At 44.2% G+C, this 19187-nt stretch overlaps 3 protein-coding genes across 3 annotated transcripts in view; all 3 read right to left on the bottom strand.

Moving 5' to 3' along the window:
* Positions 1-3714, bottom strand: part of LOC311038761 (protein NLRC3-like) — a gene marked incomplete at its 5' end in the record, with an annotated part of 96916 nt that extends 93202 nt beyond the window's left edge. The window contains 4 exons of the mRNA XM_084048356.1: positions 1-65; positions 159-1959; positions 2486-2689; positions 3645-3714. The exon at positions 1-65 is cut by the window's left edge and continues 106 nt beyond it. Coding sequence (XP_083904482.1) covers positions 1-65; positions 159-1959; positions 2486-2689; positions 3645-3714 — 2140 coding nt within the window. The remainder of the gene's footprint in view (positions 66-158; positions 1960-2485; positions 2690-3644) is intronic.
* The window catches only part of LOC311042422 (NACHT, LRR and PYD domains-containing protein 3-like), a 447659-nt gene that overhangs the window by 93226 nt on the left and 335246 nt on the right, over positions 1-19187 (bottom strand). The gene's annotated exons all lie outside the window — the stretch shown is intronic.
* The window catches only part of LOC311042423 (NACHT, LRR and PYD domains-containing protein 3-like), a 118698-nt gene that overhangs the window by 93201 nt on the left and 6310 nt on the right, over positions 1-19187 (bottom strand). The window lies entirely within an intron of this gene.

Raw genomic sequence — 19187 nt, 5'->3', positions numbered from 1 at the left:
AGCTGGAGCTGAGAACTGACGCTAACTCCTGACAGCAACTCTCTGACAGGTTACAGCCACTCAGCCTGAAGAAGCATTAGTGATAAAGCATTTTATTTTTTTTCTGTTAAAGAAGATCATATAATATATGAAATATATCCAGTCATCAGTGCACCTACAGAGCTCTATTGGAGGCTTTGAGCATGGGCAGCAGCCTCAGAAGAGCCTTCTCTGAAGCAGAGTATTTCTTCAGGTCAAACACGTCCAGCTCCTTTTCTGAAGACAGCAACATGAAGACCAGAGCTGACCACTGAGCAGGAGAGAGCTTGTCTGTGGAGATACGTCCTGACGTCAGGTAATGTTGGATGTCCTCCTCTAGAGAATGATCATTCAGCTCATTCAGACAGTGGAACAGATTAATGCTTCTTTCTGGAGATGGATTCTCTCTGATCTTCTTCTTGATGTACTTAAGTGTCTTATGATTGGTCTGGAAGCTATTTCCTGTCTGTATCAGTAGTCTTTGTAAGAGTGTCTGATTGGTATCCAAAGAGAGGCCCAGCAGGAAACGGAGGAACAGGTCCAGGTGCCCATTTGGACTCAGTAAGGCCTTCTCTACAGCACTTTGGTAGAGGTGATTTAACTTAGGTTTGACTCCAAATACCTTGGACCAGATGGAGTTTGCTTGTGGTTCTGACAGTAGGTTCACACCATCCTTGGCGAAGAAGACAAAGACATAAAGAGCAGCGAGAAACTCCTGAACACTAAGATGGATAAAGCAGAATACCTTGTCCTCGTACAACCCACTCTCCTCTTTAAAGATCTGTGTAAACATTCCAGAGTACACAGAGGCATCTCTGATAGCAATGCCACACTCAATCAGGTCTGCTTCATAGAAGATCAGGTTGCCTTTCTCTAGCTGTTCAAATGCGAGTTTTCCCAAAGACAGGATGACCTCTGTATTCTCTGCATTCTTGTCAGAATGTGTCTGAGCTCCAGCATGATATTTCACATTCTTCTGTTTGAACTGAACCAGCATGAAATGGAGGTACATCGCAGTCAGGGTCTTTGGCAAATCTTTCATCTCCGTTCTCAACATGTCCTCCAGAACTGCGGCAATGATCCAACAGAAGACTGGGATGTGACACATAATGTGGAGGCTTTTGGATTTCTTCATGTGTGAGATGATTGGGCGTGCCTGCTTCTCATCCCCAAATCTTTTGATGAAGTACAACTCCTTCTGTGGATCGGTGAATCCTCTCACCTCTGTCACCCTGTCAACATAATCAATTGGGATCTGATTGGCTGCTGCAGGTCGTGTAGTTATCCAGATGCGAGCAGAAGGAAGCAGGTTACCGTTGATGAGGTTTGTCAGCAGGACGTCCATCAAGGTTGGCTTTGTGACATCAGTTACAATCTCATTGTTCTTGAAGTCTAGAGGAAGCCTCAATTCATCTAATCCATCAAGGATGAACACAACTTGGAACTCTTTTAAGCTGCAGATCCCTCGTTCCTTGATTCCGCCAAAGAAATGATGAAGAAGTCCTACCAAGCTGTACTTCTTCTTCTTCATCAGATTCAGCTCTCGGAAAGTGAATGGAAACATGAAGTGAATATTTCGGTTGGCTTTGTCTTCTGCCCAGTCCAGAGCATACTTCTGAGTTATGACAGTTTTACCAATGCCGGCCACTCCCTTTGTCATCACTGTTCTGATTAGTTCATCTTGTCCAGGTAAAGGTTCAAAAATGTCTTCAAATCTGATTTGTGTCTCTGGTCTCATTGGTTTCCTGGATGCTGTTTCAATCTGTCTGACTTCATGTTCTTTATTGACCTCTCCACTGCCTCCCTCTGTGATGTAGAGCTCTGTGAAGATCTGATTCAGAAGTGTTGGGTTTCCCTCTTTAGCAATCCACTCAGACACATTCTTACACTTCTTCCTTAGATTAGATTTGAGCTGTTGTTGACTGACAGGAGCAAGAGTTTCTAAACCAAAGAACGGAAGACACCAGTGAGTATATATGTTAACGTAAGTGACCTCCCAGATATTCATTTAAAAAAACATGCCATTAGCAGATATTTATCTTTATTACTGTTGTTATTGTTATGTTGCTGCACAGTATTACGGACCTTATCACGTTTGCATTTGGCTGCTTATAATTGTATGACTATTGACTAGTGACAATTACATCCTTCTGATTATTGATTATTGGAGTGTCTCCTACACTTACTACACCTCTGATACACATCATATTTATCATTTCTGTATGCATGTGTGGAAGGATATTATAAATATTATAATTCTTTTTTTTATGAATAAAGTAACACATTACAAGTTATAGTTTTGCCAACTTATTGTGTGAATTGTCTCTAAGAATTGAAGGGATTTGCATGGAGATGTTGTTGAAATGTATTACTGCCTTCATTACCCTCCATCATGTTGAATAATAACGTATAACGACTTTCTTACTGCTCTACATCATGTTAAAGGTGTGAATAAAGACTTTCTTACTGATCTCCAGGATGTCAGCCAGCTTCTCATACTTCAGACTCCTCAGCAGGTGCAGTGTGATCTTCAGAGCTCCCTCTGTGATGCTTCTCCTCTCCTCCTCACCCTCACCATCCACCACATCCCCCTCCTCTCTCTCACTCTCTAAGCATTCTGAGTAATCTGTTGTCAGAACCCTCTGGAACATCTTCATCTCTTTCTCCACAACTGTTATGAGATTATCTCCAAGCAGCTGAAACACATAATAATATAATAAAGTTTAAATTCAACAATATTGAATTGATATATTCACTGGGGCAGACCAAGGAACAGATGGGGGGGATTATATCTCCATGCTGCCCATGGAACGCCTCAGTATCCCCCAGTATGAAGTGGATAATGTGCCCATGGAATGCCTCAGTATCCCCCAGTATGAAGTGGATAATGTTGCCAGGGAAAGGGAAGACTGGAGCTCTCTGGATAAGCAGATATGGATGGATGGATGGATGGATGGATGGATGGATGGATGGATGGATGGATGGATGGATGGATGGATGGATGGATGGATTGATTGATTGATTTAAAGTCCATCGCTTTTCATTACACTGGGCAACCGTGGGTTACATGTCATTGTTCCGACATTACTAACCCTATACCTAACCCTAACCGCACGCGGAAGCCACGTAGTCGGAGTGGCGAGATGTCGAAATGGCCAGCGGTAACCACAACCGTGTACTGGTAATTTTCACAGTGGCATGGAAAAAAAGTATTGGAAAATAAATGTAATGTCTCCCAAAAACAAACTGATGTCCTTGTGATGAAGGTGCAGTGCAGTAAAAAGTGTATAACAATTACATTTACCGGTAATTCATAATTTCAAAGAAAGTTATAATAGATGTTCAGGCATTTCAGTCTTTATGGACAAATATGGGTTTGTTTATGTTTTGCAGAGTTAATCAAACGTGACGTGTCCAGGGATGCAAACTCTGAATGCTAACAGATGAATTAGATGGGGTGGGTGTCTGGGATCTAGATGTGACTTAGAGGTGGTTCAGTGGTTCTCAAAGTGTGGTCTGGGGACCCACAGGGGTCCTTGACATGGTTCCAGCTAAATTATTAATAGATAAGGCCCGAGAGTGTTACTGGTCCATCTGGTTCCATTGTGTTTTACTCTCTGAGTTACGGTGACCATGGTCAAACTCGTGATCCCCGGGCATTTTGCCCACGAAGGGGTCCAATGTGGCCTGCGACATGATCGAAAAAAAAGTGAATTCATACTACCTAGCGGGGAAAAAAACGAGAGAAAAAAAGTCCCGGCAGCATCTTCATAGAGGCACTGAGGCAGTTGTCCCCACACCCCCTCTCGCCGCTGACTCTACCTGACTCTGAAGGTCTATAGTGGCCAATCTTGTTCTGTGAGAACAATAGCCAAGCCATTGAAGCCATGGCCATGGTCATTAGCAAACAGTTGACCATGGCCTCTGTTACGTCGTCAAACACAGCATGATTGACAAAGCAGAGCCCAGCATCAGTGTGGGCGCCTGTCCATTAGAGTGGTGGTCACAACATGCAGGCTCACACAGCAGGCTGGCCTGCCTTGCACAAAAGTATCTGTCTACACCTGCCACATCAGTGCCGTGTGAGAGGCTGTTTTCACTTGCTGGGCATATTGTTCAAAAGAAGCGTGTTTCTTTATCATCTCAACATGTTAATCAGCTTGTATGTCTTTTTTTTTTTTTTTTTTTTTCATCCCAGGTTTTTGTAACCCCTATTTTTTCACCCTGGTGCCAATGCCTAAGCGTGTAATCCTGGGCACTACCTTCCCTCTGCCAACCTAGGGAGGCCAGGGCCGAGCTCATGCCTCCTTCAATGCATGAGAGCCAACTGACCTTCTTGTCACCTGACAGGGGAGAGTTTCCCTGGTTGGACGTAGCGCGTGGAAGGAACACGTTATTCCAACCAGTTCCCTTCCCCTCCATCAGGCGCCCCGGCTGGCCAGGGGGAGGCAGTATAGTGACCAGGATTACTGCATGTTTTTTGTGAGGGTACCTACCCTAGGAGACACGGGGAGAACATGCAAACTCCACACAGCTTGTATGTCTTAGCGACTGTCTTCGTGGAAAGAGTACATAAAACATGGACTACAGTCTAAAGAACCTGCTGCAAAGTAAATGCTGTTATTTTTTTAATTTATTACGGGGCCAGAGCTCAGCTCTGGACCTGTTTTGTTATTGGCAGTATTCTGTCACTTCTGCCACTTTTCGCAGTTCTGGCTGAACCGTGCAGTCGCTTTTTACGAAACTCAGCCATATGGTAGATGGTCATGAAAAACGATCAAGAAATAATTCTCACAATCTTTCGTCCAAAGGTGGCGCTATAGCACTCAATTGAAAATGGCAACTTTGAACAGGTACAACTCATGCCCTGTTTGACCTAGAGCCATGAAACTTGGATACACATATGCGTCTCCTCATGCTGAACAACTTTCACCCTCTGACTTTTGACCTCTGACCTTTAGATCTCCCACCATTTTGAATTATATGAAAAACAGTCATTGGCTCCTAACTTCTGCATTTTTTCACTTATGGAAAATCCGTTGGAATTTTTTGTAGGCAGAGGTCCAAAGTTCAAGTGTTAAACGTTTCGTGCAGATTTCTCAAAAATCCCAGGAGGAGATAGATTTTAACTATTACAGTTTTATGAAAATTATTCATCTGTGCCTAAAACATACATGCAGACTCACATTTCTTTGAAACTTTGCAGAAATGTACAGGGTCATTCCAAATATCACTGAAACCAATCTTACTCCAATTGGCCAAAAGGAGGCGCTATAGCAATTTTTTGAAAAGGCAGACTTTAAACAGGCATAAGTCATGCCTCGTTTGGCCGAAAGTCGTGAAACTTGCTTACACATGTGCCTTGACTCATGAGGAACACACGTATCGATTTGACCATTAAGCTCCGCCCTTAGGTTTTCCGCAATTTTGAGCAGTTTGAAAAATACTTGTTTTTGCCAGTTCTGGCTTAACCGTGCATACGCTTTTTACGAAACTCGGCCATATGGTAGATGCTCATGAAAAACTACCAAGAAATAATTCTCACACTCATTCGTCAAAGGGTGGCGCTATAGCACTCAATTGAAAGTGCCAACTTTGAACAGGTACAACTCATGCCCTGTTTGACCTACAACCATGAAACTTCGATACACACATGCGTCTCTTCATGCCCGACAACTTTCGTGGTCTGACTTTTGACCTCTGACCTTTAGATCGCCCACCATTTTGAATTATATGAAAAACAGCCATTGGCTCATAACTTCTGCATTTTTTCACTTATGGAAAATCCGCCGCTTTTGTTTTGTCGGCAAAGGTCCTAAGTTCATGTGTAAAATGTTTTGTGCAGATTACTCAAAAATCCCAGGAGGAAATAGATTTTAACTATTGCAGTTTTATGAAAATGATTCATCTGCCCCTAACACATACATGCAAGACTCACATTTCTTTGAAACGTTGCAGTAATGTAGAGAGTCATTCCACATATCACTGAAACCAATCTCACTCCAATTGGCCAAAGGGGGGCGCTATAGCAATTTTTTGAAAATGCAAACTTTAAACAGGCAAAAGTCATGCCTCGTTTGGCCGAAAGTCGTGAAACTTGCTTACAGTTGTGCCTTGACTCATGAGGAACACATCTGTCGCTTTGACCAGTAAGCTCCGCCCTTAGATTGTCCGCAATTTTGAGCAGTTTGAAAAACACTTAAACCCAGGATTTTTCAGCTATTTGCGTGAAACTGTATCATCTGTGTGATCTCCTTTTTCACAGTTACTTGTCTGTTGGGCCAATGGCGTCTCCCTTAAATGAATGCCTCAAAATCTCAAGGTCGCCAGTTCAAGACTCACTTGATGCAGACTTAATTTAAGTTGAATTGCAAACAACATGATTGTATCAATGAATACATGTGCAAATGGTAAAGATAACCTGAAATGCTTATTTGAGAGTACGTTTTTTCAACGTATGACATACTTCATTCTGAAAATAGCTGATCTACAATCTCACAACTTTTCATGGTTTGTGAGCTTGTAGATCGGCTACTTTCACTAGTTTTGGTTCTGAGGAGATGTACAATTTCTTCATTGGTAAATGGTTTGTGAACGAGTGATCTTAGTTAGTGAAACAGGGGCTTGGTTCATGAAAGAAGGCAAGAGTTTATGATCTTCAACAGACAATATCAGCCTGGACAAAGCTATAGCACTATAGGTAGTGTTGCAGCCTATTAGTCTGAAGGTTGAGAGTTTGAATCCTGCAGTAGGTTGAGATGTCCAATCAAACCATTATGTTTCCATCTCTCTCTCTCATCAATCTATTGTTTCCATATCACTCTCTCTCTCTCTTCAATCTATTCCGTTTCCATGTCTCTCTCTCTCTCTCTCTATTCACTGGCCCCGTATTATCGCTGCTTGCAGCTATATTTTTAGTTATGTTTGAAAGAGTAACTTCACTTTAGTTTCACTGGAGACAAACAAAGTTTCTTGGTTCTAGGTTCTGATGTTATTGCCCACTGAGACACTGAGACCCACAGATTCTTGGTTCTAGGTTCTGACTGTCCAAACCAGACAATGTTACTGCCCACTCACTGGGACACTGACACCCACTGTTTATTGGATCTGACTGTCTAAAGTTTTAACCAGACATCATTTGTATTGCCCTTGTAGTGTCTGCACTTTGTTAAATAAAAGCCCTGGGAAGCTGCTAATATGTTCCTTAATTTGGCTACAACACAATACACCGTTTTCTTTCACTTCATCATTGAATTTAGAGCAAAAAAGGTGTTGCGATTAATTGCGATTAATCGTGCGATTAACTACACAAATCATGTGATTAATTGCCTGACAGCACTACTTATTTTCTATAAATTGCACACCCCATGAAGCTAAGTACTAAGCCAATAATTTGATGACCGGGGTGTATTTCCGATAGGAGACACAAATAATCTACTTTGTGTCTCCTACCAGATACAATAGCCGGTAGGAGACGGGAATCAAATTATTGGCTTAGGAATGCGACAAAAACAAAACAAAATCCATTAATTCAAGGCTTCATGGGGTGTGCAATTGATAGAAAATAAGTCATTTTGTGGGTGAACTACTCTTTTAAGTACAGTACTTGAGTAAATGTAATTAGTTACTTTACACCATTGTTGTTCTTTAAATCTAATTATTTTGCTGGAAAAAATCTGGCACTGTAGTGAAAACGTGGCTTGGTAGTCATTAACCACACACATTACCACCTGTATTGTTTAACTTCAAATATATATAAATATTCTACTTTTTATTGGAGCTCCTTACAAATTGCATTGTTTGTTTTTAATGTCAATAATTAAAGTAGCTATTCTTCTTCATATATATATTTTTTAATGTGATATATTGTAGTTAGTAGCAGTGACTGAGACAACAGACTGAAACAATGCTGTATAACTGGTTGCTGCCCACATCAAGTCACCTTTTGACCAATGTGGCCTGCACCCCAAAAAGAGTTTGACATCCCTTGCCTAAAACATACTAAACTGGGGGTTCTTGAAATGTAAATGTTTGAGAACCACTGACATAAATCTAGACACTGTAATGCAATGTCACAATGACAGTGTACTGCTGTACACCTACATCCCCTACTGCACATTTCCTCACACACCAGCACATGGTGACTCCCCAAAATATCAAACACACCATAGCATGGTGACTCCTCAAAATACCATACACATGCAGGCGGGGAAGAAGACACCACTTCACACTTCAGGAAATGTCAATTCACCTGTCTGCTGCACACCTCACACCAATCCACCTGCCCTACAATAGAATCATAGGTGCTGTGTCCACCAAGACATGTATTCCCTGTGTAACGTATGTTTTTATTTGATTACAATGGGAGCACAATGTTTTTGGAAGCGTTTTTAGCGGTGCCAACCGCTCTATACGTGGCTTTTGACTTTTGTATGTCCGTCCGTCCGTCCGTCCGTCCGACCGGCGGTTTCAGCACGGGATGAGCACGGCAAAGAAGCAAACAGCTATAACTTCAGTTTGCAGCATGCCACCAAGTCCAAATTCGGTATGTGGACTTAGACCACCAATAGGGACGAGCATGAATTGATGACGTTATCAAAAAGGGGTCCAGGGACCCCCAGCGCCCGTATGAGCACGGGATGAGCACGGGATTTTAAACAGCTATAACTCCAGTTTGCAGCATGCCACCAAATCCACATTTGGTATGTGGACTTAGACCACCAATAGGCACAAGCATGAATTGATGAAGTTATCAAAGAGGGGTCCAGGGACCCCCCGCGCCCGTATGAGCACGGGATTTTAAACAGCTATAACTCCAGTTTGCAGCATGCCACCAAGTCCACATTTGGTATGTGGACTTAGACCACCAATAGGCACGAGCATGAATTGATGAAGTTCTCAAAGAGGGGTCCAGGGACCCCCCGTGCCCGTATGAGCACGGGATGAGCACGGGATTTTAAACAGCTATAACTCCAGTTTGCAGCATGCCACCAAGTCCACATTTGGTATGTGGACTTAGACCACCAATAGGGACCAGCATGAATTGCTGAAGCCCCGCCCCCTCTGTCCTCCTATTGGCTGGCCTTCAAACAGCCATAACTCAAGTTCGCAGCATGCTATGGAGTACAAATTTTGTACATGGACTAAAGCCAGCAATAGGGACTAACTGTCATTACTTAAGCCCCGCCCCCTCTGTCTGCCCATTGGCTGGGCTTTAAACAGCCATCATTCCAGTTTGCAGCATGCTCCCAAGTACAAATTTGGTAAGTGGACTCAGACCACCAATAGGGATGCATTGAAATGAGTTAAGGCCCGCCCCAAAGGCACCGCTTCCTTCACACAGGGTGTGATTTTTTTTTGATGAAGCGCTGAACATCTGGCGTTTTATCTGGGTGCCCAGAGCATAAAGATTTTCTATAAACAATTTTAGCAGAGCGCCTTGTGTTTTCATCATCATCATCATCATCATCATCCTTCAACTGTCGTTCAGATCTTAGATGCCATGTCTTTCCACCAGGTCCTGTCGGCCATTGCTGCTCCCAGTTCTCTGTGTTTTCAGCTGGATAAAATGCTTTGGTGGACACATGGCCTACGTGTCTCTTTGTCATCAACTCATCATTTTATGTGTAGATGAAGTAAAGGTGTACATTGACATATACCTTAAATAAGGAGTCCAGCTCTGTTTGATGTTCCTGAGCTGAGTGACCACTGGGAACCTGGGATATCTGCTGCTGGTCTCTGTGGAGGACATTGACATTGGACACACACACACACACACACACACACACACACACACACACGCACACACACACACACACACACACACACACACACACACACACACACACACACACACACACACACACACACACACACACACACACACACACAGACTTGTGAACAAAAAACATAGGGATAGACATAATCTATTCTGTGTTATACTACTATGGTCGCTTCGAATCTCGCCTATGGGAGAGCGCCCTCTGGCGTGAACATAAAAGCATTACTTGATACACTCTGGGCAATACTCTGATTGGCTGGACTTAGATGTCTTTCTTGTCCAGAGGTCCCGCCCTCTGTGGTAACAAATACCCAGGATGCATCTACCTCTTCCTTAGAACGCATTCCACTCAGTCACCGCCAGGATTATTCTGCTATCGAGCTTCACTAGGCCAGGATAGACTTCAGTGACCGCGAGGCGCATTTAATCCAGGTGATTTGTTTTTTTTCTCCGTTAAGTGACGAACACACAGATTCTACGACCAGTTAAGCCTGAACTCACAGCTCGCACTAGCTTCCATATAGCACCTGTCTTCGAGTCTCGCTACTGCTACCTAGCCTAGCCCAGCACATGCTAGCTTCACAGCTAACAATGTCTCAGCCTACGCTAACCACCAGCTAACCGCACAGAGTTAGCCTGCTAACAGGTGACTCCGCGTGGCTGCCTGCTACGTTACCATAGCTAGCCCTGCCTCCCTGCTAGCCTACCATAGCCTAAGCGGTCGGGCGACACGTGGCGGATAGGCTCCTCGCCGCCATAGTGCTAAGCTACCAAAGCTAAGTTCTCGGAAAAGCACGACAGAACCTCGTGTTTTCTCCCGTGTGAGTCGAGACAACCTCCCCACCCTTCCCCCCACGCCTTCACCAAGAAGAGCATGGCGTCGGGAACCAGGCTTAGCACCAGGTCCACGATCCTCAACACCCGCCAAAAGACAGGTGAGAGATGCAGCCGCATGATGTCCGGCCTGGACAAGCACTCCCAGTGTGTAGCCTGCCTAGGCCGGGACCATGCCGCACGTGGCCTACGAGAGGGGGCAGATTTCTGTCTGTGGGGACACAGACCTGCGGTACCTCCGCAAGAGGGACAAGAAATTCCCCCAGGTATGTGCGACACCACCTCCTGACTCCAGGGCGGACGATCAGGAGGCGGGTCAGAGCCGAACACCGGACGAACTCCAGCCGCTTTGAGCCCCATCCCCGGTGGGCAGTTGGAGTGGCCACATGGATGTGGCCAACCCTGGCGGACCAAGTCTTCGACCCGATCGTCGACGCAGAGGACCGAGAGGACAGAGAGGACCGAGAAGATCAAGAGGTCTTCGAAGTCCTCTCGTCATCCGATTCACCGCCAGTGGGGTCCGACCGAGGTGAGCTTCCCTCGCTCCCCTCACTCGACGACGTCCCACTCCCCGCCGTGCAGACTCCCCTCCTTGAACAGGTACCACTTATCCCCGACACTGTGGACCTCGTCCAGGAGTCGAGGAAAAAGCCTTTTTCAACCTCCGTCTCGGCCTTCAAGCTCTCCGACTGCGCGAGATCCAAGGAACTGGGCCTGGACGCCATTCCACCGATGGAGAGTGGCTTCGCAGACCACCTTCAATTGGCGGGACCTTCAGGCACGTCCGGTGGATCGGGTTTCCTGGCAAGAAACGACAGGACTTCTCCACCTTGAACCGTAAGGCCCACGCGATACTGGACGCCAGGGTGTGCACCCTCTTCCAAGAAGCGAAGAACGCCCCCACCCCGGAGCACATGGAGCAGCTGAGGCGTCTCTCGAGTGCCTACACCTCACCAAAGCTGCCATCGCCGCCAGCGGCCGCACCATGGCCCTCTTGGTCGCTACGGAACGTGCGAGATGGCTCCACCTGTCCCGCATCTCCGACCAGGACCGTAAGCAGATCCTGGACCAGCCCATCCGACAGGAGGGACTGTTTGGGGACATGATGTCGGGAATCATCGCCCGGTGAAAGCTACGGCTCGAAGAGAGCGAGGCCATGAAGGCCTATCTCCCCACCAAGCCCCGGGCCGCCACTGCTGCTGCTCCTCGCCGAGCCCAGCCGCCAGCCCGCTCCAACTCCTGACTGATGGCGTCTCCACCACCCCCTGACAACAGACGCCCCAGTGGGTCTGGCCAGGGCGGCCAGCAACCCCGCTTCCGATCACCCCAAGCCAGAGCCGCAGCTCAGGAGAGGGGCCGCAAAGCCACTCACAAGAGCGAGCAGGGAATGAGGAAGCAGACATAGCTGGCACAAAAGCGGGGGGCAACAGTGTACAATGTCGCCCCATGTGCTATTTCCCCGGACGGGGTTGCCGGGTCGAGCGGGATGCACACAGTGCATGCGTTGCACCGTCAGGCAAAAAGACTAAGACTGTCGCCAGTTTTGAGGGCCGGGTTGAGCGGGAGGTACATCGTACACAAGCTCACTCACCGGTCTCACAGGCACAGACATTTACACATTTCTGTACAAAACGTAAATTTTCTCTGCCAGAGTGTTCTAATAAAGAATTATGTTCAGTATCAAAACCGCCTGATTCTTTCAGGGAAACAAATACTAGCGACAGATTTAAAACACTCCCACAACGTAAGGGACATGAGTCCGCTGCCTCGGGGAACCACAGGACACCCCGAGACAGAGAGACATTTTCTCCCCATAGGAAGAAAAGTAGATTTTCTTCAAGGGGGGTCAAGTCTTTTCACTGTTTATCCACCAGAGGGCAACTTCGCACCTCGGGTGGCCAGGCACGAGATGATAGATACATCTCTGACCTCGAGAATCCTAGAATGGATTCAGTGCGGAGCCTCTCCATGGGTCATCAACACTCTTTCGAGGGGGTACAGGCTCCAGTTCGCATCGAGGCCCCCCGCTTTTGTGAAAATCATTTTCTCAGAAGCGAGGGGCCAGGCGGGCGACATTCTACAGGCAGAGGTAGCTCTATTTCTGGAAATGTTCAGGACCTCAAACTGTACATGTGTACCAAGATTATTGACTTTATAGCTGGGAGGGGATTCATAAAGATTGTGCACTTAGTGACTAGTTTTAGATTGTTGGCATGGTGTTAGGTATGGGCATAAGGTTTTCAAAAAACATCGCAAATGAGTTGGGCTTGCCCCCTAATGGTCGGTTTGCAATAATTCCAATATTAGATAGGCCAGTATATGGTTGAAACCCCACATAATTCTGTTACTATTGAGTATGCTAAATAACATACTAAAATTTGGGGGAAACTAACTTCTGGAAAGGCATCATTAAGGTACAATGGATTATGTTACTATTGGGTATGTAAATAACATACAAAACATTTAGCAAAATCAAACCATATTCCTTCCCAGCTTATAGGCATTTTAACCTCCTGGAAGCCATCGCGGACGCCATCTTGAGAATGATTTCATTTCATTCATTTAAATGAAATGAAATCATTCTCAAGATGGCGTCCGCGATGATCTGTTTCACTCTACTGTTAACCTTACCAATGGATATGAATATATTTATGTATTGAAAAAGAAAATACAAAATAGCAAACTCACATAGAAACAAATTTCCTAAGAAAATTTTAAGTGTGCCTGCAGCTGGCTGGAGACTCAAAATAGTGTCACTACAAAGTACCACCAATCGACTCCAAATGGCCTAAAACGTGCTCCTAACAGGTTTTTGGGTGGTCCATTAAAAAAAAAAGCATCACAAAATTAATTTAAAAATTAATACAAAATAAACCATTACCTAAAAAAGGAAAATAAAAAAGGCAAAAAATAGATGGAAAAAATTAGCATCTAAAACAATGTTTGAAAAAAATCTAATAATTTTTTTTTATATATAAACAATTACTCAAATGGTTTCAAGTGCTTGTTTCACCCATTTCTGGTGGTCTGAGGCAAAAACTGAGCATTTTATATTTGTTCGCAGACCCCCATTTAAGGGGGGTAGGCGAAGTTTCGGAGCATTTTGGGCAATTTTCAAAACCGGAAGTGAATAAATCCCTCTTTTGGGTCTGATGCATTTGTTCGCAGACCCCCACTTAGGGGGGGGGGGTGCGCAAAGTTACGGTGCATTTTGGGCACTTTTTAAAACCGAAAAAAAAGAATCTAAAAAAAAAAAAATCTAAAAAAGAAAGACTATATATAAAAAGTTAAAAAAAGGTCCACCCAAAACAAATGTCCACCCACCAACCTGCACTCTTAACCGGATCTGTAACCGTTAACATGGGTTTGAATGGGGGACCAAAAGGGGGCGTGGCTACGTGGTTGGGGGTCCCCGGACCCCTCTTTGATAACCAGTTGGACGTGTGGCCGATGAGAGGAGAAAATGTCCACCCAAAACAAATGTCCACCCACCAACCTGCACTCTTAACCGGATCTGTAACCGTTAACATGAGTTTGAATGGGGGACTAAAAGGGGGCGTGGCTACGTGGTTAGGGGTACCCGGACCCCTCTTTGATAACCAGTTGGACGTGTGGCCGATGAGAGGAGAAAATGGCCACCCAAAACAAATGTCCACCCACCAACCCTCACTCTTAACCGGATCTGTAGCCGTTAACATGGGTTTGAATGGGGGACTATAAGGGGGCGTGGCCACGTGGTTGGGGGTCCCCGGACCCCTCTTTGATAATCAGTTGGCCGTGTGGCCGATGAGAGGAGAAGAGATCCGGGTCCATTTCAATGTGAAAGGTTCATAACAAAGGCCACCTAGAAGAGGATGATGATGATGATGAAGAAGACTGGTTTTATAACATGAGTCTGAATGTGGGACTGAAAAGGGGGCGTGGCTACGTGGTTTTGACGATTATGTCGCCGCGGTAACGCGAAACGGCGAGAAAAGTAATAGCCTGGTTGGCCCGGTCGTTCCGCACGTTTTGATGTATACATTGCCACTGACGAGTAAACCGTGTGGGAGGAGTAGCATTTGGCGCGGCGCGTGCGGCCAAAAGGGGCGGGTTTCGTTGTTTTTTGCGAATAACGTTGCAATGGTAACGCGTAACGGCAAACAACTTGTGAGCACTCGATTCCCAGCCAGTCCGCACGTTTTCATGTAGGCCTATATATTGCGGCGGTAGTGTAAACCGTGCGGCAGTTACGTTCCAGCAAACTTTTGTGGCGACATTAAATAACATTATTGGGTATGGCGGATCTCAATAAGTGTTTTGCCATTACATGGCAGGCACACTTAATAAGTATGGCGGATCTCAATACGTGTTTTGCCATTGCATGACAGGCACACTTAATAATGGCACTTGATGTCAAAAAGGTTGCTGACACCTGAACCAGATAATGGTGAATAAAATAAAGTGTTACTAAACTGGGTTTAATCAATTTCAAAATGTTATGGAAATATGTTCCATTGTCTTGTGGTTACCTATAGTTGTCTGTTCATCAGCTACAGTTTCAGATCAAATACTTTCATTTATTGGAGGCCCAATGGCTAATACAGCCCATAGCGCCGTGCTGTCGGGTCGGGACTTCTACAATACCGTCGATCAACGACCGAGCAGGTTCAATATCACCCCTGAGACCAGGTTTTCCCCTGGAAACCACTGGCCCCAGCATACACACACATAAACATGCAAACAGATGCCATGATGCTGCATGCATGCACAAGAACAACCAAGTACATCTGCATGTAATACTTGCAGGCTTTTTGCCCTGGGTGCTTTGCCAATTTAGTTTGACTCAGGCCAGGTGCGACTACTTCAATCTGCCATCACACAGTTTGGTTTTCACCAGAGCCATTTATTAGAGAGTTACTCCACCTCGGTTCACTTCATCAGGCCAGGTCTTCTACAGAGCCTTCTATTGGCAAATAGTGACAAAGAGTGTTTGTCAGGAGGTTTGCGGAATGCACTGGAGTCTTTGAGCGTTTGTCACTATTTCGAGTTACTCAAACCATATGACCAGTGATGTTTTCTGCCCCCGGGTTGGCGTAACTCTCTAATAAATGGCTCTGGTTTTCACTACACAGAAAGCACTCGTGTTGGTGTTCAATTTAAAGTTATTTTGGTTTTCACTTGACAGTAGAAGCACTATTATTTATACGTTTTGTGTTTGTCGAGCTGAGAAGTCAAGACAAAGTTAATAAATAGTATTAGAATATGTTAGAAATGTGAATAGAGAAGTGAATCAAAGCACAAGTAGAGAAACGGTTGTTGCCCCTTCCCTAGCCGCTGTAATTAGTGTTGCCATGTCGGCTTATTATAAGCGACTTTGGGCTTGGGCTTCTTTTTCTGTAAAGTTGCTTGTAAAAAAAATTGGTGGTTGCGGAATGCGTTTTTTTGTGTAGTTGCTGTGTGTATGTGTTGCTTATTTAGGCTTGTTTCCAAATGTTTTAATTATTATTTAAATCAGTGGTTCTCAAAAATGTTCATGAAAATGTTTTGTGCATTTGTTTGTTTCAAAAATATTCAAAATATTCCACATCTTATTTCAAGAGTTTTTGAAAATAGCAGAGCTTGTAGATCTGTTATTTTCAAATAGCCGATGCATAGGTGTTCATGTGGCCTAAGTTGCTTCTTTTAGGCTTGTTTTCCTAGACCTATTTCTCTCACAAAATATGGCAACACTGCCTGTAAAAATTTGTCCTCATTACCGTATGCCGACAGTTTGTTCTGAACTAAATGCCAACTTTTGCTAACAGACTGCCAGTCTGTTGTAGTCTAAAGTAGTCTGTTTGGTGGAGAGTCACCCCAACGGCACGCAGTGTTGCCATGTCCGCTTATTATAAGCGACGGTGGTATTGTTTTTCTGTAAAGTTGCTTGAAAGTGTAGTGGCTTATTTGGCCTTGTTTCCTAATGTTGTTTGAACCAGTTGTTCTCAAACATTTTCATGGCAAGGACCCCCAAATTAATATTTGCTCGCAGACCTCCCCCTTCTGAAAATAATATGTTGTGCCATAGACCCCTATACAAGATCTGTGGATTTGGAAAATATTCGACAATTACATTTTTTTTTCAAGATGTTCTTCTTTGAAAATAGCCTATCTGCAACGTGACCTGGTAGATCGGCTATTTTCAAAAAAGTGCTCTGCTCACACACACATATTACACACGCACGCACGCACGCACGCACACACACACAAACACACACACACACACACACACACACACACACACTACACACAGCTCACGCTCTCTCTCTCTCTCTCTCTCTTTCAGTTTTATAATGTTTAACTTAAACAGGACTGAGCGGTAATATTGCGGGGGAGGGTCTGTTTGTTGCTGTTTGGTCAGGTCCAGTGATCCTCTCCTAGCCACGGTGGTTGCTGTAATGTGCTCTCATTGGCTGTGGCGCTGATCTGCTTGCAGACTTATCTCAGACCCTTTAACATTGTATGATTTTCAGTCTGGCACACAGCTGAATAGCTAACGAGGTAGATATTTGAAAACGGTCGGAAAGCCATCGCAGAGCGCATAATCGTGGCCAGATTGTCTTGCAGAGCCTTTCACACACAGCGAGCATTGTCTCGCCGATCAAAGGCCGATCTGCGTCAGATCGGGAGGTTTTGTCGGCGAGCGCCAAAAAAACTCCCGGACAGCATAATCGGACCAAATATCCTGCAGTGTGTACCTGCCTTAAGTCCCGTTTTGGGTGATAATAGATTGTTTTTTTTTCATGTCATTGTTTCTATGAGACATTATGTTATAATAACCTAGTATTTCTCTCTCTCTCCACCCTCCCTCCCTTTCTCTGGAATGGCTGCTGGCTGTCAGGATACAGTCGTGACAGTGAATGCATTCCTTTAAATGCTGTCCTGACCTTCATTATCTAATCTCTCATCAGCTGTCAAGTTGATGTCTCTATTGTTCCATCACCACACCTTACAACATACCCACGCATGGAATCACAACAATGTTCTAAGACTTTCTCATCAGCATACCTGTTTACCTGAATGGAAAACACAACTATTAAAGCTACAGCTTGCCAAACATAAAACTAGTTTAGTTGGTACAACTTGATATCCTCTTGTCCTCAAATAACCCCGTCCTCTGCAAAGGCAGCCATCTGTACAGTATATAATATCATATAATATATAATAAGCACTCAAACACCTTTTTAACGTGTATGCTAGAGTGGGCTTTCCATCTGCTTTATGTACATAATTATGTAGGCTAAGCTAAGTCATGAACTTCATATTTGAAGAGAGGATAGAGAGCTCCATACTGTAGTTTTTTGCTTTTTCTTTGTTAAAGGCAGCAGGAAACCTGAGAATGAACCTATGTATGGTAGGTGGTCAAACATTCAAAACAAAAATATGAATGTAGCCCCAAGGGCAATTTAATGTGTCCTATGTGTTTAATACTGTCTTTGGTATGTGTGTCAGGTCAACAGAAGTATGTAATGGGTGTGGTGGTGACTGATAGGACACTGTTTTAGTTATGTTTTTTTAAACTGGCCGTGATATATAAATACTTATTATTCTATTATTATTCAAGTTGACTGCCATTCAAACATATTCTCAGTGGAAGTAACTAACTGGCTTTTACATGCACTTTTTTTTTCCTTCTAAAGATTCACAATATTATATATTTGTTTTCATGGCATATGATCTGTTATTGATTTATAAAAAAGCCAGGAATGTTTAAAAAAAAGAAATATCACAAATATGTATTTGTTACATCCAATTATAGAGAGTAAATTATTGGGTTTCGGCTCTTCAACCTTGTAATGAAAACATTTTATTTATATTAAAAACGAATAAGTTGGGGTAATGAGGCCCCTGACTGTTGGGGCCCCAGATGGTCACCTATGTTTCCTAATGTGTAAATCCTCCTCTACACTGTTCTATTCATTATGTACTGTGCAGTGAGTGGAGACACATTTCATGTTGGTGTTACAAGTAAAAGAGTGTCCCTATCAAAAGTCATCATGACTCCATTGTATTCTCAGCAGTGAATGGGTGGACACATTACATTTTTATGCCTCTGCTGGCAGACAGCCATGACCGAAGATATTATGCTGGCTGGGCGACTGACTGAATTTTAAATCTTAGTTTAAAGTAGTGGGGCAACAGGGTTGAAATTAATATAGGTTTACTGTGAAAACTAAAACCAACATTAAAAGGATGGTTTAACTCATTTAGACCCGAGAAATGGGTGAGAAATGGGTAAGTCAATGAGGGTTCAGGCAGAGCCCTTTATGAACCTTTTCTGTAAGTCAATGAGGGTTCAGGCAGAGCCATTTATGAACCCTTTCTGTAAGTCAGTGAGCCATTTATGCTCCCTTTCTGCAAGTGAATGAGGGTTCAGGCAGACCACAGAGCCCTTTATGCTCCCTTTCTGTAGGTCAAGATTGTTAGACATTTTATACATCTGAAAACTTGCGAAACGGGACATTCTGCATAATGAGTACTTTCCACTTTTGGTACTTTAAATACATTTTGATACCAATACTTTTGTACTTTTAGT

The sequence above is a fragment of the Gymnoscopelus microlampas genome (assembly GCF_963454915.1).
Source record: "Gymnoscopelus microlampas genome assembly, chromosome: 3".
In the NCBI taxonomy this organism is placed as follows: domain Eukaryota; kingdom Metazoa; phylum Chordata; class Actinopteri; order Myctophiformes; family Myctophidae; genus Gymnoscopelus; species Gymnoscopelus microlampas.
This window is presented reverse-complemented; position numbering and strand designations above follow the sequence as displayed.